Source organism: Gavia stellata, chromosome 3 (genome assembly GCF_030936135.1).
Source record: "Gavia stellata isolate bGavSte3 chromosome 3, bGavSte3.hap2, whole genome shotgun sequence".
NCBI lineage: Eukaryota > Metazoa > Chordata > Aves > Gaviiformes > Gaviidae > Gavia > Gavia stellata.
In genome coordinates this window covers 72,965,743-72,993,410 of record NC_082596.1, presented here as the reverse complement: position 1 = coordinate 72,993,410, position 27,668 = coordinate 72,965,743, and the positions used below count along the sequence as shown (strand labels likewise).

Below are 27,668 nucleotides of genomic sequence, written 5' to 3'. Positions count from 1 at the left end.
AGGTAAAGACAATTTTTTTTTTTTTTGCATGTAGGAGAATATTTAAGACAAAAATAGTGGTACAAGCAAGTCATATGGTTATTGCTACTAAAACAATCAGCTGATAAATACTACTATCTATCCCACTAGGATAATCAGATTACAATTACTGTCAGTTCGGTCCTGCAAACATACTGAAACATTATAAATCTAGAAGAGATTCCGCAGACTACATTCTACTTTTTTTCCCAGTAACTCAACTGAAGCTTTCCTTTCCTCCAAGTATTTTAAAAAAAATACTTGTATCTGTTATTCCCAGTTTTAGACTAGGAAATTATTTAAGACAGAATAATTTCCAATTCTATTCCCATCTCATAACATAAACCATAAGTAGAGATTACAAAATTTCAGTAAAGTCCTCTTAAATGCGTTCCTGTGACGAAAGAGATTTCTGCAAGAGATACTCCTGCTACTGAAGAACATACATTGCATGCAAATATTCCGTCAAAACATAATCAGTTAACAGTTGTCTTTGAAAAATTAATCTGAAAGACATTATTAATGTTGCAGTAAAATAAACAAGATCACACATTTTGCTTTTTCTAAGCATTAGCTTAACATGCTGGAAGATTATTGTTTTCTGTGGGAATTGTATCACCATCTCATTTTCTCCATCATTACTGCCGGAATGCCACAGCAAACCAGCTAGATGCTTAAACAGCTGAGATTTTTCTATTTATTTGTTTGTTTGCATGGTAGTTCATTTCAGATCTCTTTAAAGGTTAATAAATAAAAGCTGAAAAACCAATAAGAACTTATTTCAGCCATCAAGGAACTATAGGTTTTCTTCGTATCAAATCTCTCTTTGATTTTCTGGCAAATTTCAATTAAGGGTATGATTACTATTTCCTCTTTAGAAACACCTAATATTTTAAGTAACTTTTACATAACCAATGAAAAATCCAATCAAATTTGAGGTGTACATGGCAAATGAAGAAAATGAGGCAAATAATGATAACCCTTCTCAAATTGAAAACAAACAGTACTCATCTTCCTGGCATTACAGAACAAACTTCCACTAACACATGTTTCAAGGCATCACTCAAAATACTGATCTGGGTTTAAGACCATTTCACAATGTAATTAGGCCCCACCAAAATTGAAAGCTGCAGTAACTTTAAGCCACAGCCATACCCGTGTGCATGCACTCATGTGAAAGTATCGCACACACTAAATTGCACTGAGGCCGTGACAACATGCAACTTAGTAATGTGCAATATCTCCACCAGAGCAAGCAGAATGGGAGCTTCAGGGAAGAAGGGTATGGTGCATTCAGGAAGAGAACGACATGCTGCTCAGGGAAAGGAAAATGGTTCAGGCAAAGGTGTGCATGCTACTACTTTGGAAACCTGTGAATTGGAGAATTACTGCTTCATCCATTTGGGGGGGGGGGGCGGGCGGGAAGAGATCCAGACAATAGCACCACCTCCCTATTTCAGGGGTAAAGGACGTAATTTTCCTACTTAGGCAGTGAGGTAGGTGACTTCTGAACTAACTTGATTTTACAGAACCTTTTTGAACAAACCAAATCTCACACTGATATGTGCAGAAAACAATTTCCCACCGATCCTCAAAACACTACATTATTAATATAATTATAATTACAATGAAAAATTTCACTAACTAGTATTGAAAACTAAAATTATCTAAATCCAGTAAACCGGTCCAAGTGGTTTTCACATTTCTAAAGCAAGTAATCTTCCTAACCCTTACACAGTGCTGCCGAAAGAATTACAGTCACAGAATCACTAAGGTTGGAAAAGACCTGTAAGATCAAGTCCAACTATCAACCCAAAACCACCATGCCCATTAAACCATGTCCCCCAATGCCACGTCCACACGTTCCTTGAACACCTCCAGTGAGGGTGACTCCACCACTTCCCTGGGCAGCCTCTTCCAGTGCTTCACCACTCTCTCAGTAAAGAAATTTTTCCTAATATCCAGCCTAAACCTCCCCTGGCGCAACTTGAGGCCATTTCCTCTTGTCCTGTCACTAGTCACTTGGGAGAAGAGACCAACACCCACCTCTCTGCAACCCCCTTTCAGGTAATTGTAGAGAGCAATGAGTTCTCCCCTCAGCCTCCTCTTCTCCAGACTGAACAACCCCAGTTCCCTCAGCCACTCCTCATAAGACTTGTGCTCCAGACCCCTCACCAGCTTCGTTGCCCTTCTCTGGACACACTCCAGCACCTCTGTGTCCTTCTTGTAGGGAGGGGCCCAAAACTGAACACAGCATTCGAGGTGCGGCCTCACCAGAGCCGAGTACAGGAGCATGATCACCTCCCTGCTCCTGCTGGCCACACTGTTTCTGATACAGGCCAGGATGCCGTTGGCCTTCTTGGCCACCTGGGCACACTGCTGGCTCATCTTCAGCCGGCTGTCAACCAGCACCCCCAGGTCCTTTTCTGCAGGGCAGCTTTCCAGCCACTCTTCCCCAAGCCTGTAGCATTGCATGGGGTGGTTGTGACCCAAGTGCAGGACCCGGCACTTGGCCTCGTTGAACCTCATACAATGGGCCTTGGCCCATCGATCCAGCCTGTCCTGATCCCTCTGCGGAGCCTGCCTACGCTCAATCGGATCTACACACCCGCCCAACTTGGTGTCGTCTGCAAACTTGCTGAGGGAGCACTCGATAGCCTGGACAAGGGTATCGATAAAGATATTAAACAAATATCTTTATTTGTTTGGCCCCAAAACTGAGCCCTGGGGGACACCACTTGTGACCAGCCACCAACTGGATTTCACTCCATCCACCACAGCTGTCTGGGCTCAGCCATGCAGCCAGTTTCTTAGCCAGTGAATAGCGCACCCATCTAAGCCACGAATCGCCAGCTTCTCCAGGAGAATACTGCGGGAAACAGTGTCGGAGGCTTTACTAAAGTCCAGGTAGACAACATCCACAGCCTTTCCCTCATCCACTAGGTGGGTCACCTGGTCATAGAAGGAGATCAGGTTGGTCAAGCAGGACCTGCCTCTCATGAACCCGTGCTGGCTGGGCCTGATCCCTTGGTTGTCCTGCACATGCCCTGTGAGCACCCTCAAGATGAACCTCTCCATAATCTTCCCCGGCACAGAGATCACGCTGACAGGCCGGTAGTTCCCTGGATCCTCCTTCCAGCCCTTCTTGTAGATGGGCGTCACATTGGCAAGCCTCCAGTCATCCAGGACCTCCCCTGTTAACCAGGACTGTTGATAAATGATGGAGAGCGGCTTGGCAGGCTCCTCCGCCAGCTCCCTCAGCACTCTTGGGTGGATGCCATCAGGCCCCATAGACTTGTCAGTGTCCAGCTGGCACAGCAAGTCGTTAACTGCTTCCTCCTGGATCATGGGGAGTTTATTTTGCTCTCCATCCTTCTCTTCCAGTTTAGGGAGCTGAATACCCTGAGGATACCTGGTGTGGCTATTAAAGACTGAGGCAAAGAAGGCATTAAGTACCTCAACCTTTTCCTCATGCTTGGTGACAATGTTCCCCCCCGCATCCAGTAAAGGATGGCGATTCTCCTTGGCTCTCTTTTTGTTGTTAATATATTTGTAAAAACATTTTTTATTATCCCTTACGACTGTGGCCAGATGGAGCTCTAGCTGGGCTTTTGCCTTTCTAATTCCCTCTCTGCATGACCTAACGAGATCCTTGTACTCTTCTTCAGTTGCCTGCCCCTTCTTCCAAAGGTGATAAACTCTCCTTTTTTTCCTGCAGCTCAACCTACTCTGGCATAACCCTTCTGCCACAGTCACCAGGCCCCTCCCTATTCCCCTTTCTCCACTGGTTCCTGTAGCTGACTTTTAGTAGTTTCAGTGAAAGAAAGCATGCATTTACTATATTCACAGGCTACTAAACACCACTGCCAGTCAAGGGAGACTCTTGCAATACTACCTTCATAGATAGATGCAATACTACCTTCATAATTCATCGCATTTTTGTGCGGATACCCACTTATGTAATATGGAAAACAGGAAAGAATAAAAATTAAAAGAAAGAAAAAAGGTCAGAATGGCAGGAAGGGCAAAAGGCAAAGGGCAAATGGAGCATTTATCAAGAAAAAGAAATAGTAACAAAGGGTGGTCACATCAAGAAAGTTAAAATTGGAGTGAGAAAGACCTGAGATTGATTGCAAACCAAAGAAAAAGAGAAACAGATAAACCAACTGGGCACGAAGGACCAAAACTATTAGAGAACAGAAGCTATTTTGCTACTGAGGTATTAGCAGTATTCATTTTCCTAAATTTTTATTTCCCACCTCATTTGCAGGCAATGGCACAGGGAATTCCATCACAGAATTTGGCATTGTGAATTTTGAACGAGTTGCTTTATTTGAAGTAGCACCAGTACTTCATACATCAATCACACATGCCTTTGGTAGTGATCCTCCTCCCAGGCTTTTTACTGTTTTTTTTAAGGAATCATGACACAAATATTTATCTTCCCTCTCCCCCTGCAGATTAAATGCTGCCTTCCCCAAGATGCAACCGATCAGGAGGAGCAAAGGCAGTATATGGCAACAAAGCACACCTGAGTGCTTACTCCAAAATGATAGGAGTATTTTCATCATGAAAGTTACTCAAAATTCGGAAAACTGATTTAAGAGCAGTTTGCAAAACCACATTTGTTCTATAGTCCAAACACTGTCGGTCCCCTTCTGGAGGACTGCTTGGAGGCCAGCAGGACTTACCTGTGAGAACTGGGACGACTCCATCAAAGGCAGATACCTGGGGCAAAGGCAAGTGCCCAGCTTACAAACAGAATCACCTTCTCAACACAGGGAAAGACCAAACCAGAAGCAGGCCATCCCTTGTATGTCCCTTTGCCTCCTTGTCCCAGAAGTGTAGGAAGACTGAATTACGCTCCCAGGCTGAGAAGCTCCACCCTGAGCAAAGGTGCTTCTTGCATTCCTCCCTCTCCTCTGGGTGTCTGAAGTCTTAGAAGAGCAAGAGCTTCTTGAGGATGAAGCCAGACACTCCGCGGCAGTGCACAAAGAGTAGCAACAGATCAAGCAAAGAGGTTAGAGAGACAGCTGTTGCTTTGAAAAAGCAGAAAACTACAGTTCTGTCAGGAAGAAGTGCTGGACTTCACCCTTAAGGTCCCTTCTTGGTGTTTCATTAGGAGTTCTTTTCAAGACTGGGCAATAAACTATCAAAAAAACCCCCAAACAATAAACCAACAACAATGAAAAAAACAGTAAAAATGCCTCCTCTCTTATTTGGCACTTTGGCAACTTCATCTGGACTCCACTGTCCCCCCTCCTGGTCTCCACAGTCCAGGAAAGATTTGCCACGGGCCCAGCCCAAAGCCTTTGATACGGTGAGTGGCACACAAGGGCAGGTGGAGGGAGCTGCCTCTGGTCTACATCAAGAAGAGAAGGCTCAGGGGTGGACCTGACTGGTGACTACAGCTGAACTGAGCGGCACTACGCCCAGGAGAAATCCCAGCTAGATAAAAATTGTCATTATGAGGCTGCTCAGACATGGCAAAGGGGCCCAGAGGGGCTGTGAAGCTGCTGTCCTACGGGTATCCAAACATGACTGAACGAAGTCCCAAGTAATGGGATCCACCTGGGGCTGCTTTGAGCAGAAGCTTGGAGACCTCCAAGCATCTTTCCCAACCTCTGTGCTTCTGTGGTTCTTTGAACATGAGCTGTCCTGCCTTGCCCAGATGGGAAGGGACACCCACAACCATGCGGAAGGTGGCCTGTCCCACTACCACCCAGGCCCTACTTCAGACCAGCACCAGCACCAGCCCCACCACTGACCTGAGGCACACCACCACTAGCAGCTGCCCTGCGGGTGGGATTTGTCCTGCTGACCACAAGGCAGTGGCCCTCCCACCATGTAGTTCCCTTCTCCTGTCTACGCCTCACCCATCTGGATACCGTGGGAGGCTGTGTCATGGGCCTCGCTAAAATCAGAGTATATGGCAGTCACTGCTCTCCCCTTGTCTCGCTAGAACAGTCACCTCCTCAAAGCAAGGCTCATGTTGGTCCTGGCACAACTTGTCCTTGGTGAAGCTGTGCTTGGTGTTCCCTGATGTCACCTTGTCCTTTGTGTGCCTCCAAGTGATCTTCTGTCATTCACCGCTCTGCCCTTGTACCACTAGGCTAGCCAAGCAAGCTCTTGAGTCAGGCATGGCTTGACTTGCCCTTGGTGAATCCCTGCTGGTTCCCATCACCTGATACGTGCTGCTGGCATTTTGCCTCCCTTCCATCCCGGACAAACAGATTTCCTATCAAAGGCCGGGAGGGCATTTCAATGCATGGCTTGCAGCAGGTAACTCTTGGATTCCCTTCAATTTCTTTAAAATTCCTGCAATGTCACCACAGCCGCATCTTTTTTCCTCCCACTACTCAAGTGCAAATTTCACGTCTGAGGTATTGTGACAGAAACAGTCAGATTCAACACTTGGCTCAAAATAGGCTGAAAACCTGTTCCTACCCCAATACAGCTCATAAATCAATCTGTGTGAACACAGAACTGTCACCGTCTTTGTAAACTCATCACCAAGGGAGTTAGAAAAATATTTATAAAATCTATAGCTACTTATAGTCAGGACAATAAAAATCACAACACAGCTCCAATGACAGAAACTGCAGTGTGAAAAGGTCTTGGTTTAATTAGGTGGTTGCTGGATAACAGCTTCAAGTTAAGTGATTTCTCGAGCTACAGGAACTATTTGCTGACTGCCCTCCTCTTCTTTCCCCCTTGCTCTTCTCCTCACAAATAAATGGCAAAGGATACAAAGGAACAGACTTCCTTGATTGTATCCAAGTTTCCTAGTGCTTTTCACAAACACATTTTAAGTAAAAGAGCAACAGAAGTGACTGACAACATGGAAAAAGAGTATCTTCATGTCATTTGGTGCATGAGCAACAGAAATGTAACCGCATCTCTTGCGAGGAGGATCCCTGCCCTCCGGACAGGACTAGTTAGATGCACTCAGCTTTGTGTGTGTGCTATCTCCTGCTGAAGAGTGATGGGAGTTGGAACACAGCTGGTGACTTTCAAGATTTATAACATGATCTTTCTATACTTTTGGTCAACTTGAATGTGTGAGTATTATGAGGCTGAATTCATGTTGTGTAATGCTGTCACAGTCTAATGATCAAAGTGACTACACAAGTTTCATTATTTGATAATTCATAATACAAATGGAGCCTCTTCCTCCCATCCTACCACCAAGCATTAACATCCATTTTGCATGCCTTTTACAGATAAGGTGAACAAGCCACTTCTAGGTTCCTACTCCTCTAGCAACAACTCATCTTCAAAAACAAAGGATAGCTGCTACTTTGTGACAAAAGAAATAGCTTGCAGTGGCAATTGTTTTTCATATGGCAACAAACTGGGCATGCATAAACTCACGGGAATTTGTTACTATACTCTTCACATTTGCACAGTGAAGATCACAGTAAGTATTGAGTGGAACACAAGCTTATCTAGAAGCATTATGATAAATCCTTAGGTACAACGGAGCAAGAGAGGAACTTCTGTAAATCTCGGAAGCAGCATTCCAAAGAATAAGGCATCAAGTACAGGCTACCCCAAACAGACAAATATGAATGACTGATTCATGCTATCTTAGTGAACACACAGTCTGGGTTCCCTCGCATACGACAAGCAGCTTCACATTCCACATTCTCCAGACACTGTTTTTTTCTCATCGTATTTGCCGGTACTGATGCATGCTGGCTCTTTCCTACTCATTTTCCTGTGGCTTCTCTAACATTATTTTCTTTCTTTCCATCATTCTAAACTCTGACAAATATCTTGTGTCACCTGTGTGACAGACCTGTAAACTTAAACCTGCACTTAATACAATCCTCCTTGCATGCCCAGAGAAACCATATCCTATTTTTTGACACTGTTCCCCTCCACCAAGGGCTAAAGAGAACAATTTGTGAGACAAGTTTCAGTTTCTAAACCCACTTGCATTCTTCAGAAGAGACAAAACTGAGATATTAACCATGTGATTAATGAAAACTCAACAGCAGTCACTCAAGAAAAGACCTATTAACTTTCTGGCAGAATTCCAAATTTGTTGCTTTCTACCTGGATTGCCCCTTCATTTCAAACGACTATAGCAGTTATGTTCAAGTTCTACATGCAGCATGATATAACCTTTTCATTCTTAAGATGTACCCAGAAACAGCTTAATTCCAGTAACAGATAACACTCACTTGTAAAGTACACCTAAGATCAAATGGCAAACATTTGGCAATGAGCAGTTTTAATACATCACTGGTTTAAAGTCTATTCACGTTTTGTATGTATGCACAAGATGACACAGAATGGCAGTGGTGCAAGAGAAATGGCTGTAGAGAATTTAGCATGGAGTCTGTTGACACCATCAACATCCCAGTTCATCAGCTTTTTTGAGTAAGTGAGCTATGACTTAAATACCTCATTTAAAATCCATTTATTATGTTACCAACATGTTAGTGTTTCAACCTGCTGATAAGTGAAAGCTGACAGTTTCATTCATCTGTGATGAATGAAATACATTACTGTACCACCTCAAAAATTACTTTATTGTGAAATCTCAGTGAACCATGTTTAAAAACACAAAAAATCCTCCTTCAATTACTGTAGTAGTTTAGAGGTGAAACATAAGAATAGTAACTAAGCATGAAACACTGTAGATGCACTCTGGAAGTGCAGTACAGTAGTGTTCTAAGTAGGATAAGAGCAGCACTCTTGTTCCCTTTGGTGTAATTTGGTTCATGGAGATCATGAACTAGATTTCTCTCAGATGAAACTGAACTGGAAAATGCACTCCAGGAGCATATCTAATAAACTCCAGCTGCAAACGGGTACTTAGTCCCCAAGATTAGACTAAAAATAGTTCAAACTAAGTAACTCTGAAATGCATACAGCACAGATGTCAGGTCCTCCATTCCAATTCTTTGCTGTATGAATCTGCTCCTATTGAGCTGCACTAGCTGTTAATGCCAACATAGCCGCAAACACACTGCTTCCTGATGGGTTAGGGATGTGATGGGTTTATCAGTTTTATACAATACTAGTATTTACTACAGCACAGATGTCTAAAATTTCTTTTTTTGGCAAATCCAATCAAATTGCTCTTTTAACAATCAAGAAAGAAAAATCATCAATGCTAGGTTCTTGAAAATCTTTGAGATTTGCAACACATCTTTGAAACACAAGCTGTTGCAACTGCTAAATATATGTAATTGAACATAAAATTTAAAAAAGAATTTTCCAGAAAGGGCAAGAAATCAGCAACATACCTTATTGCTTCCTCCACAGATTGCCCAACTATATTTGAGGAGGGACCTGGCTGAGACAAAGGTGTCAGGCTTATAACCCACTTTACTGGCTTGTAGTACTCATCACTGGAACTCAATAGGTAGAATAGAGTGGTCAGAAAAATCACCTGCAAAACAAATTGGAGGCTTAATTTAGAAGGCAATAAATACTTTCCAGAATTACCGTATGCAGCTCTATTTCAGATACTGCACTTCATTGGAAAGGCACAAAATACTATTCCACAAGCTTGGATTTAGAGAAACACACAGAGCTAGGAGAAGAATTTTCTTCCCTGCTCCACAAAGGACTTAACAGTTATATCTAAACATTATAAAACTTTTAGCCCTGTTCAGCCTCTTCCCAAAGTCACATCTAGATCAAACAACTAGATCTAGATCAACATTCTAGTTGTTGTTTTTTGGGTTTTTTTCCCCCCCAGCATGTTTAGCAGATCAAAGAATTGCTGAATAGAAACAACTATTCTTAAAAAAACAAAAAAACCCCCGCCAAATAAATCTGAGTTCTCTCAAGAGTCATTATGCAGCTGGGTATCAGACATGAATTAAACAAAAACTCACAAACAGAAAATTTATATGTATTAGGCTGGCAATCCTGACTGAATACTCCTTCCGTGAGTTTGAAGACGAGTCTCAGCAGAAGTGATAGCAGTTCCATTGTTTCAGTTTAAAGACCAAAAAAATACAATCAGATTGTATTAGCTTCCTGTATGTTGCAGTCCATTATGTTTTCCTTATTTTCCTGTTAGTGGGCTCAGCAACTTCTTGGGCTAAGCATACATCACAGAAATGTGTCCAGCTTGAAACAGAATACCTCAAACAAGGAAAATTCATTCTGTATGCTCCAACAGTAAACTATGGCTTATATTTGCTTCATCCGCAAGCCTTAGATGTTTTTTCTTTCTTCCCAAGATTAAAAAGAATTCTTTCACTTTCCTTATTTCCAACCTACTCGTATGCTAGAATAAACCACATCTTCATCTTCTGATAAGCCAGAAAGTCTGACCTTTAGAAGTCTCTTACTTTCAAGCATTTTATCCAGTCTGCAGACACCTCATGCCCTTTTCCTGTATTCTTTCTGAACACGGTCAGAAAAAAAAAATGCAGACAGCACAACATGCAGTGTTTCATTACCAGTCTCAAGAATGCCATCCATTTGTCTCTGTTCCTAATTCCTTTCGACTCAGTGAAATGTTACTACTACTTCCCCCCATCCTCCCAGCGTTTAACTTGGAAGTCACACTCAGCTGTGTGACCCCTTTCCAAAATGTCATATATGAGTGTAGGCTGTATTCCATCTTCCCAAGTGTGTAACTTCTGCCTTGGGTGATAAACCAATCTATCAACTAAAACAAGTAATTACACATCAGCAAAATTAAACAGCATGATGTTAACATTCATCTTGAGATCATTAAAACCCCCCACTGAATTAGGCCTGGGTTTAATGGGAAATAATCCAGTGCCAGTAGCAATATCAGCTATATTTTGTTACAATCTCAAATGAGTAAATCTTAAAACCTGAATCAGATTTTAGCATCCTCTGTAATACTGCAAATATGGTTATTTTCTCCTTGATAGGGCCTGCCATTTCTCCTAAGTTACTGTAGTATTTCCTGATTTCACTACAAAACTCCCTACACTGAAGCAGGCATCCCGGTGGTGGTTTGTCTTCCTTCCACTGGGACCTGGCTATAGATCCTTTTTGCAGTGCAGTTTTCAACACAGAAAGCAGCATATTGCTCTAAGTATAATACCCCCTCATCCTGACACTTACAAAAAGCAAAGTAAAAAACAGTTCCACTGGATCTTGTTTTATTAGGATAGCCTCAGTTAACTTCTGAAGATGTTGCCTTTCGAAAAGAATACAGCAGCCAGGGAATGAGCAAATGAACGGCAGCAAACAAGCAAAGCTTGATTCCCTGTGGTATGAGAAACATACAGGGCTGACTTGAGGCAGCCTATGAATAAGAACTGGGGATTAGTTCAAGGGGCAACACGCACAACACCTGTACTGACTGGGAAAGCTGTTCCTTCCCAGTGTTTACAGAAGAAACTTCCTTTCTTAGGGAGTAACAGCACACCAACATACACATACCCACAAAGTGACAGCTAGGTATGAATGGCAATGGAATAAAATGGTGTTAAACGGAACTACAAACTAGGAAAAGATACAAACCTAACTCAATTCCTGTTAAGACAAGATGCATGTAACCAGAGCACCATACAAAAATCAACTGAATTTTAGATTATCAGCATTTTGGAAAATTAACATATTTGCTTCACCTCAATAGGTACAGAAATGCAAAAAGAAGGAGTAGTCACAGAATATAATAATTTATTATCAAGTGGGTTGCTGACTCTTTAGACAAGTAGAATAGCCTCAATAGTACATTCAGGTGCAAAAAAGATACGTCATACCCTGTATCAGCTAGAGTATGAAAGTTTTCAGACCTCTTTTATAGGATATCTGAGATTTCAGACATGACCTAAATTGTTTCCTAAGCAACAGTTAAAGATCCTGCTGATGACTATGAGCAGGAACTAGTTCAAGGAATGTGTGGATGAGGCATTGTGGGACATGGTTTAATGGGCATGGTGGTGTTGGTTGATGGTTGGACTTCATGATCTTACAGGTCATTTCCAACCGTAGTGATTCTGTGAATTCACCAAAGATAAAATCATAAGATCCTTCCACTGTTAAACAATTAATGGATTACTGTTTCTTGCTTTAGAATTTGTTCTGTAGCCCAAAACATTAAATACTCTAATTTGAGGGGCGACAGACTGAATTCAGGAGAAAGCTACAGGTAAACACTCTATACTAAAATGGTAATTCAGCATTTCCACTTACATCAAGAAAAACATGACCTAATTGCTTGTGCGTCTGGTCCATAGACCTGGGAAGTATTTTTGTATCTGCCTTTCACAACCAATTTTCTGCCCAAAAGCTTTGTTCTTGGCTTTTTTTTTTCCCCCTCCTTTCCCAGCATCAAAAATTTGCTTATTCCCCACAGGACTACAGATGCCCATCAGCCAAATGAAGCTTTTCTGTTCTGATCTTTGCAACAGACTATGAGCAGAGTGTGTGTCTGTGCATATGCGAGTGTACATGTGTGCATGTCTATATATATACACACACAAAGGAATATACATCCATGTGCACGTGTGTGCGGATACAAACTTGTATTCAGAAGTGAAATAGAAGTGGCACTCTTGTAACTAATGATCGGTTTTCAAACATCTGTTGAGGATCTGAATACAGTCTTTCTAGATCATGAACAAATATGCTACACATTACTTCCTACTGAATGTTTTGATGGAAGATGTATTTTTCAAAATGGACATTCTGAACAGTGTCCATTATTTCTATGTTTTAAAGCACATTTTTTTAAACCATTTATCAAAATAAGACTATTTTAATTTTTATTCAAGATGACTAAAACTGCACTGAAATGTCATCAGTTGAAAAGATAACCACTTCAGGAATTATCTTGTTGGAAAATTTAAATTAGTTTGTGCTACTTCAAACTAGTAAAATCTCTTCTGTAGCAACTAAGAATCCTACAAAATGGAAAAATAAGAGTACAGTTAAAGCTGGAGTAGTGCTTTCTTTTAAACACAGCTCTACCTAGACATAATTTAAAAGAATTCCTCCTGTTTCACATTTAGACAAGAAAACTTCCCCCAGTAGCCCATTAAATATATCTTTTCTCAAAACACAAACATGGCATTTTCAAGAGAGTCAGCTTTTTCAGCTGACACTGCTGGGTGGACCACAGCAACACACAAAATGTGCTCAGATGCTGCCTACCTACCTTTAGGGTTCAGACCACTCAAAATGTAAAAATTCCATTCCAAAATTGTATTAAAAAAAGGGAGATGGGGAAAGGATATCGGGTAGCAGTCAAAGATGCACCAACTAAACTAGAACAATCAAAAACCCTGAAACTGTTTGCCTTCACATTCAAAATGAACTCTATACAAAAGCTCTTTCTCCTTACTGGAGAATAGTGAGTTTTTCCAGGAAACCATGAACTACTTAATTCAAGACGTTCCAAAAGAGAGCAGGAAACAGCTCATGCTGAAAACTCAGCTTAAAGAAAAACTAAATTGTTGAAGATATCCATCCTTGGAAATCAAATTATTGAAAAACATCTCGCTACAGCAAAACATGTAAGTATGCCTTGAGACCCCAGAAGAACAAGAACTGTTAAGGTCACTTTTGGTCATCTCCTCCTCACTTGGACTGTGTTTTTCTTCAGCTCTGAAGGAAGGAATGTGAACAGCAGGCAAATCTAACAATGACATAATACCAAACGGGATTCAGTAACAATGCACATCACAAAAGTTAAGAAAGCTGCATTGATTTATCCTAGGGTCACATCTGGATTTTCTCTGCTTATTGCATTAAGCTGTTGCAGCAGTGAAGATGAAAAAAGCACAAGGAAAAATTAAGAAGCAGTTACATTATTTCTACATGGACTCCACAACAGTTCAGTTATCCTAAAAAGTACTTTAAGACTCAAGTAAATTCTCACAACAACTAGCATTTTCGTTTACTTACTGCTCCAAATAATGGACTGCGTTAATCTTTATTTAGTTCCATTAATTTACCTTTTGTGTGTTAAGAAAACCTGTTTAGCTTTTGTAGCAAGAACCTTTGCGAAAGACTTTGATAAAGATGAGAAACCATGCCTCTGAACAGACACAAAGGCCTACGAAATATACAGTGCAAACAAGACTAAGTTATAGCACTCTCCCACAGCATTTAACAGCATTAATAACTACTCTTCAGGTCGGCATGTGAATTTTAAATGCCTTCAAAAGAGGTAGTTAATACAATTACAACACCAGAACTTATACATGACATTTTCTGTGCACAGAAATGGAGGCAAGCATACCCCTTTACCCTGGCGTATTTAAAGTGCAGTTAATAGGACAAAGTTGTTCAGTGATTTTTTGCCTTATTTCTTAAAAGTTGAAGTATTTCTTATTTATCAGTTCTGCTGTTTGCATTTCAAAGGCTACCGTTAACAAGAATCTACAGAAAGAACCTATATATACATTAAACAATTTTTTCCTATATATGTAAAAAAAAAATCACTAGGAGTGCAAAATGGAAGCTCACAGTCAAATCCAAGAAGCCAAGAGTGCAGGACTGATGCATTTTTGTGGGGAAAGCTTTATATGACTGTTTTACGTAACATGTTCAACCTACAATGGTAGCAGAGGAAACAAGAGTAGCCTTTAGGGCATCTACTCTTTAAAAGCATTCCAACACAACAACATCACAACTATCTCTGCTAAACCAGCTGACTGTACAGTGTCCCAGCAAGTGGCAGGACCCTGCTGACAGGCAAAAAGGCAGGATCATGCATCACAGCAACAGCATGTAATGAACTTAGTATAAGCCATTAGGCATATAGAGCTAAATTTTGTGTCTGAGCAATGAGTGCATTGAAATAATCCGCAATTATCCAAACTTGTCATTTTTAAGTATGCTAACTTCTCAGACACTGTTTTCAGTGTGTCATCACAGGTGAAGTTGTGAACTAGGAAGAAAAGAAACGAAATATTCCCCTGCAATCATTTCTTTTCTAACTGAAAGACAACTGGAGAACAACAAAATTAATGGCAGTGATTTTCTTCAGTTTAAGACAGCCATTCCATTAAGTCTTATTGTGATCTGTTCTTTCTTAAACATTGAAGAGAATTCACACAGCTGCCTTGAAATGCTGTTAAACATTATTTCAGTTTTGCAGCTTTGTCTACAAAGACCTCCCTCCTGAGCAAGCATCAATGAAGGCAATGAAGTTAAACTGGCAAAACACTTTGTTTTCTAACAAATGTTTTTGAATCCTGAACTAAAAACCAGGACATGATTTCAGTCAAGCTTCCAAGATCAGTATTTGTTTAGTTAAAACAGGAAAAAGTCCCAGGCCAATGTTTTAGGAGATTTGAATTTTTATTTTAAGTAACAGCTGTCACAGCAAATGAGAAGAAAGTTACCTCTACCATTATAAATTACTCCACACAGCTGTGGCATTTAGAAACAAAAGAAACTATAAACATCTAGCTCACATAATACACTAAAAAGTAATACATCCTTTAAAGAAAACACCTTTAATAAGAAGGTTTCAGAGACTACTACTCAGCGTGGGCAATAACATTAATAAGAATTAACTTTGTGTAGGAAGCATTCTGCAATTAAGAGCTCACAGAGGTTAAGTAAAAACAACGCAACAACACCGTCACACAGATTTGCTGAAGACACTTCAGTTAAAAAGGGAGTATGAGGTAATCCTTGTGAAATAAATACTTTCGCTGACATTTCCCTGTAACAATTTTCCCCCTCTTCTGAGAGCATTGGCTTGTTTAAGGATATGCTTATGAGGGCATGCCATAAGATTTCAGTAGTTATTGTAGGATATCACAAGTTACCCCTCAGTATCTTCAAGGCCAGAAACAAAGAGTTTTCCATGAACAGAACAGGAAGACTGCCAGCTCCCTAATGTGGAAGTTACACAAATCTTGCCCTTTGCCTAGAATGCCCTCCAAACAACAGATTTGGAAGTTGCAAAATCTTAAAGAATTTTGTTATTAGATAAGGTTAGAAGATGTTTTCACTGCTTTAGGTTTGATTTTTCATTGTTACAACATGTGCAATTAGGTTCCTTCAGTAAAACGGACCACGTAAACCGATGACATACTACTTACCACTGAAAGCACAAAATTGAGAAGAGCTGTCCCACTATGGAAGAGGATTGTCACTAATGTTGTAACTGTAGTAAACAAGAGGCTTACATTGCGACTCATCACTATCCACAGAGACTCCAGGATCTAGAAACGGAGGGGGAAGCGAAGACAAAGTCAGGCACCGGATGGTATTAGCTAGGACAGAGAAATGCTTACAGAGTGATTCATCTCCATCAAGCCATACAAAGACAACTTTTTTAAAAAAATCATCTTCCCTCACTCCTAAATTACAGCAGGTGATATCAAGTGAAAATGTCTACTTTACCAAAGACAAGTTTCTGGGTAGATGGTTACAAGGTTTTAGAATTTTTCTCCCAATGCTCAAAATTATTTCATCATGCAAAATTGCAAAAAAATCTAGATGCAGTGACACTTGTTTATTGTGATTAACATCACCATCAATTGAAAGCAGATCTTGTCTTGGGAGAGAAAACTCATCTTTTCAAAAGCAGAAATGCTAAAACACTAAGAACAAGAAGTAACATCACAATGTAGAAATAAATCTGAATAGAGCTTCAAATCAAATAATAGAATTACTACTTTAATAAATTTGTTTTTAAAATATTTTATGGTAATGAGATGCATAATTTTTATAATGTCTGCAGACAACTACACAAGTTGTCATTTTGAGTAGGGATGCATCAGTCAGTCAAGCAATTATGGAAAATAAATCAAACAATGCTAGACAATCTATTAAATTTTGTACTGGCTTGGGGATACTGCTTGCTTATTAGTTACAGATAGTAAAGAGTAGTTTTGAGACATGCCTTTACACATAGAATACCCACTACAGCCCAAATAGTTTATGTATGGATGGAGATACGTCAATCTGAATAGGGCAGCAACTTCATGAGACATTAAGGACATGAAGCCATGGCACAGCATGGCACATGGAGGCATCCTAAAGCAATGCACAGTAGTTTCATAACAAGTATTTCATTCAGAAGGAATACAGTAAGAATATTAGCCAAAGTGATTCAAACATATAAAAGAAGCAAGGTTACAAACAAAAAGCCATACCTTCTTTCAGACTAATATAACTGGAAAAACTGTAAAAGCTCTGACACAAAAGCCCTTCTCCAGGTTCAAAGCTGTAAATGAAGACTTCAAAGCTAGCAACAGTTACTCTTGGTTTAACGAGTATTTAGTCAACTAGACTGAATTAAAACAAAACAACAACAAAAAAAACCCAAGACAACAAAAAAACCCTCCCGGTAGTTGGCATTTGTAGAGCAGACAAAGAGTGTAAGCCATGTGATCGCCTCTCCTTTGGAACTGAGTGAAACATATAGAAGATAATTTATTAAGCATAAACTTGGGAGGCAATAAGTGCTGGAGGAAGTGATAGAGAATTACAACACATGGTACAAGCAGAAAGATCTACTTAGTCCACACTTCTCACTATTTAATGGGAATTATGAATTTTAAGGCTCATCTTTTTAACAGATTTTATTAGTCTCTCTTGAGAATTCAGGTGAGATTAGAAGTGAAGAGGACATTCTGCTGAAAAATGTTCTCCCACTGTTACCTGTCCCTTTCCTCCTTCTATGGATTAAGAATTCATTCTGGGGGTGCAGCAGTGGTATAAGTTCATGTAGCCAGGTAACTTTATTAAATGTACTATAAGGACTGTAAACACAGAGGCCTCTGATTTTTGAGGGAACAGTTTGTAGCTAAAGCAGATGCCTTAAGAGCTCTTGAGCCTGCTCATTTTGACTTCTGTGACTCAGACCATCAAGGATAGTGGCTATTGGTGCCAACTACACAGCGTCACCACAATGGTATTCTATCCTCAGAGCTCATGTAGGATATGACCATTAAGGACTGACCACTTTGAATACATGATAATAACAATTAATAGATAGTAAACCAAACCATTAGCATGAAGTGTGTTGTTAATGAAAGTTGATCTAGTGAAGTTTTGTTTTAAAGATTAAAACTAGCCTGATTTATCAGACTTCTAAATACTAATCACAACAATCATTAATTCCCTCCCTTGCATACCGTCACTTGCAACATCTGTACAGAGTGTACATCTGGTGAGGACTGGAAAAGTTTCCTTCAAAATATTATGTTCCTCCAGTATAGGCTGTATTTGTTTAACACTTTCCCTAGAAGCTTTAGCCTACGGAGCTGATAACCAGGAGCATCCAATTGCAGTTAGTTTGAATGCAGTTATCAGGTGGTTCAATAAATATTGGGAATGGTTCTCCTAGAATAACATCCTTGTTAGGTAGAGTCATTGATCAGAACTGCTGGAGCACAAGTCTTATGAGGAGTGGCTGAGGGAACTGGGGTTGTTCAGTCTGCAGAAGAGGAGGCTGAGGGGAGACCTCATCGCTCTCTACAATTACCTGAAAGGGGGTTGCAGAGGTGTGTGTTGGCCTCTTCTCCCAAGTGATGAGTGACAGGACAAGAGGAAATGGCCTCAAGTTGTGCCAGGGGAGGTTTAGGCTGGATATTAGGAAAAATTTCTTTACTGAGAGAGTGGTGAAGCACTGGAAGAGGCTGCCCAGGGAAGTGGTGGAGTCACCCTCACTGAAGGTGTTCAAGATACATGTGGACGAGGCATTGGGGGACATGGTTTAGTGGGCATGGTGGTTTTGGGTTGATGGTTGGACTTGATGATCTTACAGGTCTTTTCCAACCTTAGTGATTCTATGATTCCGTGATTCTGTGAACTAGTTATTACTAGCATGTGCTAGGTTGAATTTCACCTACCCTGAAAAAAACAACACCTATTATGAAGAAGAGAACACCAAACCTCTGAATGCTTACCTTACTAGAAAAAAGGAAAAATGCATGGTAGTTGAGTTATTACTGAAGAATGGACTGTATTAGCTATAAACTTAGGAGATCACTTGAAGAAATTCTCAACAGCCAGAGAAAACATTAGAATATGTGGTAACTCAGTGAAATATTTGAGAAACTGACTTGATTTAGAACACACAGATCAGTCATGGGAAAGACAAGGATAGAGAAACCTAACTGCATTGAAGCTTGCTGTGTACATCTTAATGGAAGGTCTTCCGTCTTCCTGCCTGGGAAATGTCTGAATGAGATACCGGCTGCTGGTGGAATTATGAATATTCTTGTGTGAGAAGCAAAAAGATCAATTTAAGGAGGCATTAGCAATGTCTCATATACCATCAAGGGATTTCTGAGTGATCATTCACAGATTTAGCCAGCAGCAATTTACTTTTTCAAGGTTTCAAGCCTTCACGAAATGGAGGAAAAGGATGAATGGAAAAGCAGGTGAGTGGGGAAGGAATGAGGCTTTTCTAATTTTGCAGAAATTAAATCTTAATAGTCCAGCTATGTATTGCATATTTCATTCACCTGAAAAACTACCTTAGAACAGAGCATGGGGTGCAAAATGCAAGGCATAAGGGAGGATCCACTCTAGTTCTTTCCCCAAACTAACAATAGGATGTAATAAACCCCACTTTGGAAACATATCACTGGATAAACTGGTTTATAACACTACTGCTTCTAAAGAATACTGGAAAAATCCGAAGCTGAAAGGCAGCTGCTAACACCAAAGCTTTTAGAAAAAAGCAAACGGATTATTTGGAAAAGCTTATCTTCATATTAAATCTTCAGGCAATTTACATGTTTATACAGTAAATTACTTTAAAATAATTGAGGTCTGTCTACATCAAACTAGAACTAAGTATAAGTGCTATAATGAACAGCACATTTTGAGGGGGGTACAGAAGTCTTCTGTGCTTTATCTGATATTCATAAAGCACTGAATCGATGCATATTGTTACAAATTAAATGAATGCCAGTAATTCCCCAGCACAGCTATACCAGTGATTTAATTATATGCTTTCAGCTCTAATATGAAAGTTTCTTCCACTACGGGAAAAGCCTGAAGTGAAACACTTGCATCTGTCTTAACATTTTTCTTACAGCAAATACTCCTTCTCCTACAAAAGAGAATGAACACTTCCTGTGATTTCCATCAATGGAAAAGAGCTTATCTGCTTGTGATTGCAATGTGACCCTGTCAAACAGCTGTATTTTCAGAGAATAGAGTCATCTGTGCTATTCCAAAATACTTCAGAAAGCCAAGGGGCTAGCAAGACAGTTATTCTACAGTAAACTCTAGCTTCAATCTATGCATAAGTATTTATCATGTGCAAGTAGTCTAATCTTATTCTTTTCCAAAGGTGGTGGAAGTCTCACTATAGCTGCATATTCACACACACTTCTTTACAGTTATCTCATTATCTTTAAATGGTTTGTGTTTTTAAAAAAACCTGTCAAAGCAGTTTTGGGACTGTACCATGTCTTGCTATATTCTTAAGAATTGACGGTTAGCACTGATTTCAAGTGTCCAAATGCAGAAACATCCCACAGTTTGAGTTACAGCTAACCCATTTAAACTCCCCCACCAAGCACCACCCCCACCATGTACAACCAAAAAAAATCCTACCCAAAGTCCGATAAAACACAAAAAAAGCCAAAAAAAACCCCAAACACAAACAAAATCCACCCAAAAGAAAAAAGAAGCCCCAAAAAAGCATGTCCCCTGAAAAGTACCCACATAATTTAAAATATTGATCCTTCCCAATTCAGTATGTCATTCTAATAACTCATTGTTCCTCTTCAAAATACCAAGAGAAAGATTCTCATTCTCTGATACATACATAAACCCCAAATACAGTAAGCTTCCATTGTATCCTAGGTAGGTAAGCAACTTGCTCAGAAACACCAGACTTAAGTCAAAACTATTCTTATTTTCATCATCTCCAAGTTTCAGTGACCTAGACAAGCAGAAATCAGATGTTCATCAATTTCAATTTGAAGTATCCGTGTAAGTAATATCTATGCAGTGCACTGTAGATGAGCAAGCCAGCAAAGAAAATGCTGCCCAGCAAGGATGTGAAATCAGGATTTAGAGCTATATACTATGCTGACTGGTTTACAGTCTGTCATTAAGGACATTAGTGCATCGAGAAAAAGGACATGTGTTTCCCCACAGCTGATGAGTAATGAATTCATGGAAATCAACAGGAAAGCAAGTCAACTGCTGGCACTTTTTTCCCTGACGTTCTAAAACGGATTTTAGAAGCAAAGCAAAGCAAAGCATGCTAGCTAGGTGAAAATTTTAATATTAATGTATTTCAGTCTTAAATATTTATTCTCTTTACACTATTTCCTGCATTATTCTAGCCTATTTAGAATCCTGAAGTACACTTAGCATCATGATTTCTCAGCACTGTGCAGCAATACTGTAAATGACACGGCTAGCACCTATTATGTAGTTTCTCCTCCTTCTCTCCCTCTTGCCTAGAAAGAAACTCCATATTGATTTTAAAAGATGAGGTATTGTGCATTTTTATAACTCTGCCTCAAGCATGCATGGTCAAATTTGAGAAACGATTAAACAAATTTCACTATTAACTGAAAAAAGGTTCTCCACAATAAAAAGTTTCTCTCAACTTTTTCTTCACTCACATCTTCTATGATAGAAACTGTAATCATTTAAGCAGCAGTCAAGGGAGAACAGAAAAAGCACACATGCCCATCAGTCTAAACCAAGAACTGCCTCGAGGCAAATACTATCTTGAACTCCATCCAGAGATATGCTGTGTTGCGAGTTGGGTATAAATAATATTCTTCCAAAATGGATAAATAGTAACCTGAAGATAATTCTAGTTTATGACAACAGCTCAAGTCTAAGATTAACTATATCAGAGATTGACTCTGTATATAAAGCATTTCAGACTTAACATCATTTTTTAGAAATATGTAGTTGCTTCAGTTTGGATTGCTTTCAATGCTTTTTCTTTTTCTCCTCATGAGGTGAAAGGTCCAATGCATTAATTCAGGAATTCACAGTGTAAAATATTAATTTCATTCTCCCCAGAACTTTAATAAAAGAGAGAAATAAGCTGCTTGCAAGCCAATGAAAAAAGTAAGACTACCAAAAAAAATTGTTTTCACAACCTCTTGGTCAATAGTTTCCTCAATTATAACCTAGACAAACTGATCTCTTCTTTAAAATGAAAAGCCACTAACCCCGCACTTGCCGTACATTTTTTACAGGAAAACAAGGCTGAAGCAAACTAACATTTAGCAAATACCACAATTTCTAGAAAACACAGATGAAGTCCAAACAAACGACCTCCAAGAGTAGACTATATAATATGAAGCATTTAAAACCAGCTTGGAAGTGACAGAGGTAATCCTACAGTAACAATCTTTCTCAGGAAGAAGTCTGGCAAGCTAGTATTAATGAAGATGCTCAGGAGTGCTTCTTCATCACAACCCGTTCTGTTTGTCATATGGTTATATCCTACGAAGGCTTACAATAATTGCATAGGTAGTTGTAAGTAACACTAACAGTGTTTCCATAATTTTCCATGTACTTGAATTCCATAACCTTAGTGGTAGTCCAGGGAGGAATTATTATCAGTTAAAAATAAGACAAATTTGGTAATAAGGGCAAAAAATACATACCGAAAGAAATGTTTCAATGTTATCATGAACAAATGATGCAACATCTTGCCAGTCCAGAATATCACCAAGCCAGCTGTTTTGACGGTTTATGTGCCATTTGTGTCCTTTGTGTCTTCCAGAATGTGTTACATTCTTAAAAAGAGAGACAAAGACATAAAGAAACCAGACATTTGAATAACGTACAGAAATGAGAAAGTAAAAAACTACTGTTTTCTTAATGAGGAACAGATCCAACATGCACCCAAATACTTAAAGCTGCTTTAATTGGCATACTTAAAAATACCTGGAAGTACTCTGTTCACTGGAAAAATTAAAATCTGACAGAAAACTGTAGTTAATGTTCCCATATAATTAACAGTTCTGTATATTGTACTGATTGACCTCAGTTAAAGATGAGCTTTACTGCTTGACTGATACAATGGTATCTATCTTGCTCTTTATGAAAGCACAGAAGAAACAGGTAATGATTTCAGTTACTGCCTACATAATTTACTGTTTGCAACATACAACTTTTCCCAGTACAATCCACAAAGGAAAATACAAGCAGAAGCCAAAACAACTAGTTTTCTCACAATTAGTGTCTCCCTCTCCAGTGGCAACGTTCATTCATGCAAAAGCTAAAAGCTAAACCGGAAGCATGGAGGATTTCTTCTGACTACAAAGCTTTGTAACTGCCACACAGCAAGACACAGGAAATGGCCCTAACCACAACTGCTAATTCCTTAAGTGGCTTCACCCTAATTATGAAGTTGCCTATCGTCCAACTGAATCACACCTGATCACCGCCTACCATGAGACTATTTGACTCAGTCTGGGACTGTGACAAATGTTTCAGAGAAGCATGCCAAAATTCTACTGTAAGCAAGTCTAAGCAAACCCGCTGACTACAACAGATCTTTAACAGCAAGACACTTCTCAAGTTCTCAACTCTGTCATTTATATAAGCATCCCACTGATTCTGTTAGAATCTTCCAAAAACTTTTAACCTTACCACCCTGCATTTGAAATGACAGTACCTTTTTTGGCATACATGGCAAGTAGTATTCCAAGTGAAGACCCTGCACTGATTTATCTAAGAGCATTACATTTTCTGCTTATTACCAGTTCTCCCTAGGTGCACTGTTACACTTTATTAGCAACGTTCTTTAACAATCCACAGCAACACAGAGATCTTCCTTCTGAGCTGGCAGTTTATTTAGAGCAGAAACATATGAGTAGTCAAAAATATCCCTCCAATACACATATTTTATTTGTAAACTGTATCAAGAACCTATTTTTTGTTCATCTAGTTCTATTTTCAAAGACAGCTCTAGCCATTAACTTGCAGAATTAAGTAACATTTGCAAATTTTGTAACATTGTTATTCACGTACATTTCAAGTTCATTGTTATTCAGCAATTCTACTGTTGTAGCACCTAAGGCCTGAGGTGTTGATAAATAAAGGATTCAAAGAAATTGTCAACTGGTTCCTCTTCAACAAATTCATTAGGTCTTAAAACTAAAACAAACCCCCACACCTGAATGGACTAGGAAGAGGAGATTCTTGTCCTTGAAAAAAACCCCACCGTGATTGCAGAGTTATGCCATCATCTTTGGTTTATTATTCTGTTACTGTTTTACTTCACTGGGTACATAGATGCAACAGTAACTAATCTACCACAACTTCTCTAGAACTTTTTACAATATACACCATTTGCTACCTACCGATCTTCTCAGAAAGGAGCAGTTAATGGTTGAAGCCACATTTCATCAGCAATTCTTCCTCAATTCTACAGCTTTCATGGAAGAGTATCACCTGAGCCAGGGTTCTTCAGTCACCTACAGACTACAGCAACACTATGCAGGCCTCAAAATTAAGTGCAATTATTATGCTTATACAACTGAAATAGTGGGGAGCTTGAAAGCTGTACTGAGAATTAGATACAGTACAGATGTCCTCCACACTGCACCATCATCTAGTTTACCAGTGTTCAGATACACTGAAGGACAACACAAGGCTACTGTAATATTACAGAAGGAAATAGCCAGGCGGAAAGCACTCAGATGGAACATTTATGTGGATATGGAGTGCAATAGAAGGGGCAAGATTAGAAATAGACTCCGGAGGAGTTGCCCGCAGCCCGCAGCTAATCGGTGGCAGCCCAGCGTGCCAATGGTAATATAGGGTGTCTAGTATGCAAACAGCAGCCAGGGGCACAGACTTCAACATTATAGGCAGCAAGCATCAGTGCGTTCCTGAAGCTTTTTCTGCCATTTTGGTTGCTAGGAAAGCTCTTTCTTACCCTACCAGAAGAGTATCTACAAAAAAGAAGCCTCAAGGTATTCCCTCAAATAACAGCCGCAGGAAAGAAATCGCGTAATGCAACAAACACAGACACAACCTGTGCTGCATACTGCAGCAGCAAAAGTACTCCTACAGCACATGTAGTGGCACAGAGCCCTACTGAATGATAACAGTGCTATGAACTATCTGACACACAGGTTATGTTAGCAAAAGCCACAGGTTTATCAGTATAACTGTATCAAAAGTAGGCGCTTTTCTTGGTCAAGCGTTTAACGTTGAATACTCCCAAGTGCTTAAGGCCAGCAAAATCTATTGTAGACACAGCTTTAATTTCTCCTCAGTGGTCCCATGTTCCTCAACAGCATCATGTTATCTCTCCACATGCTCTTCTACAGCATTATCTTGCCAGAAAAAGAAACTGATTCTTTCCCCTTCTATTTTCACTGCTATACTGAAACTCTTACTTCTTTTAACACAGAGATCTTCTTGGAACTTGAGGTACTTTAAAAACAATTGTATAAGGAAAAGTGTTAATATACTATAATTGTAATTATTTAAATATACAAAACTATTTCAGGGGTATGACTTCTGGATTTTGGTATTTCCATTGCACCATGGCTAATGAATTGCTTTTTCCTTTAAAAGGCAAAAAACATTGGCAGCATGAAAATGATGTAACTCCTACAAACTTTTCAAGATTCAGTGTACAGAACTCATTATAGGAAGGCTAGTACAGTTGGCAAAAATGCACTGTAAGAAACTTAGTGAAAGGACAATTTCTTTCTCAAAATTTCTAATTAATAGAAGTTACACGAATCATGCAGAATACCAGTTTCCTTCTCCTAAACCCTCAAGATCACAAAAATGCAACAGAAGGCTCTAAACTATGAAATACTGAATATGAAAAGTGAGCGAAGCGTACATAAAAAGCATACATAAAAATACGCATAACTGCTTAAGTGAAGGACATAGCTCTGGCTGTACTCAAACTATGACTGTAGAATAATCCATCTTATATACTTGAAAATTTTACCAACTTTTTATTATTATGACCTTTACTCAGCATTCCAAGTTTTTGCTAATCTCTTTCTCAGAAATGCACACTTAGCATAATTATCTCAAAGCACTCAGTAACAGTTTATATAAATACCATTTAAATAAGTTACCCACCTTCACAAACCAAGAGTGATAAAGCCTGTCCCAGAGCTCCAGCACTTGTTTTTCAATCACAGCAGTGTTATTCACTTTTTCTCCTAAAATCTTATGGAGCTAAAACATATAGAAATCTTTTATTATACAGGACAGAATGAAGCTGGCATCTACTGACAAACTCCAAGCTAGATGAATCACCTAAGACTGTCAGTAAAGGCATGGCTCAAACCCAGATGATTAGAAAAGCTGAGTATCAATATGGAATACACTTCAGACAACACGGTTCACACAACATGAAGATTTTGTCTGCAAAAAAATACATTCTGCTACACTAAACTGAGGACTTCTTTCTGCACTGAAAAACCAATGCTGTCTCTAAAATGCTTAATCCAAAATCCTTGATCAACTTTAGAGTAAATATTTCAAATAATTTGAGATGTGTGCTAGATATCAAAATGTATAAATACGAATCTTGGCAAATTCTCCTGAAGAAATTTAAATAAATTATAATTTAAAAAAATAATCTTACCTACCACACCCAGCCCACATAGAAATTAGAATACTTGTGGAGAAAAAAGTCTACATTGTCTACAATCGGACAGCTAAGGCCAGATGAAAAAAATTACTCATCTTTATTTGATGCATTTTCACTAGCAATCTTATTAAAATGATAACAGATTTTTCAGCTCTTAAAAATAAATATTCCTCTGAGCAGAAAAGAGTACTAAAATCACTTCCACCGTTCCTTCCACTCACAAACTACAGAGTGGAAAGAATAGATCTGTTAACAAAATGGTTAACCACAGAGAAAAGAATCACTGACAAAAATAGTTTTATTTCTTTTTACTTTTATGAAATACAAGAAATGAAAACATTAAAAAAGGTGGGGGAGCTCACTCTTACCTTATGTGTAATCCATTCGCGGCCATATTGGTATACATTATTAGCTGCTGAATTGAGTGCCTTCTGAATAACCTGGGCTTCTGGAAGCCAGCTAATTTTAAAGAAGGAAAACAAAGTTAACTGCGACGTATTTTACCCATTTTATCACACCCAAAACACATTACAAATTAACATTTTGAAACAACAGCAAACAGTTAAGGTTAAGTACACATGAACTTACTACAACCAGAATATTTCTTTCTACATATGAAGGAACAGACTTACTCATAAGCAAAGCACAATTAAATCTAGGGCATGTCATTGCATTTGGATTTCTCCAAGGTTCCTGAAACCTTAGTTAAATTGGTATCTCAACTTTTTCAAAAGAGAACTGCTCTTCAATTTGTATGTGTGCTATTCACACTACAGTCTTAGAAGTTTTCCTAGTATTGCAGTTTTCTGAAAATACTGTATGAAGCAGTCTCATCTAGCTGCAAAGACAACCTTCTGAATTACAAGCTGAATGCAAATTGTTAACGTAGTTTCCCTGAAAAAGCAACGTGATGAAGCAACAGGTTTGGGCACCAGTTATTTCTAAGTCCCCACCAAACTATCTGCTCATTAATTTCTTCAGGGATTTATGTCACTTTCAAGCAACAGACCTACTGTGTTGCCAGCATTTCAACACTTGTGAATACAGGGCACACATTCTCCACTTTGACTTTCTCTCTACATCTTGATTCAATGGCACATTGGAGCCCTTCCAAACCAAGAAAGCATTCAGGAAATAAAACTACTGCATTTGTTCA

The 27,668-nt window shown here is 39.2% G+C and overlaps 1 protein-coding gene across 2 annotated transcripts in view; it reads right to left on the bottom strand.

Annotated features, from left to right (window-relative positions):
• TMEM245 (transmembrane protein 245) overlaps positions 1 to 27,668 on the bottom strand; it is an 89,520-nt gene that overhangs the window by 19,185 nt on the left and 42,667 nt on the right. For both annotated transcript variants that reach the window (XM_059836217.1, XM_059836218.1), the window contains 5 exons: positions 26,881 to 26,971; positions 25,996 to 26,094; positions 22,542 to 22,673; positions 16,032 to 16,154; positions 9,279 to 9,424 (listed from right to left, as the gene is read on the bottom strand). In XM_059836217.1, the coding sequence (XP_059692200.1) occupies positions 9,279 to 9,424; positions 16,032 to 16,154; positions 22,542 to 22,673; positions 25,996 to 26,094; positions 26,881 to 26,971 (591 nt within the window). The remainder of the gene's footprint in view (positions 1 to 9,278; positions 9,425 to 16,031; positions 16,155 to 22,541; positions 22,674 to 25,995; positions 26,095 to 26,880; positions 26,972 to 27,668) is intronic.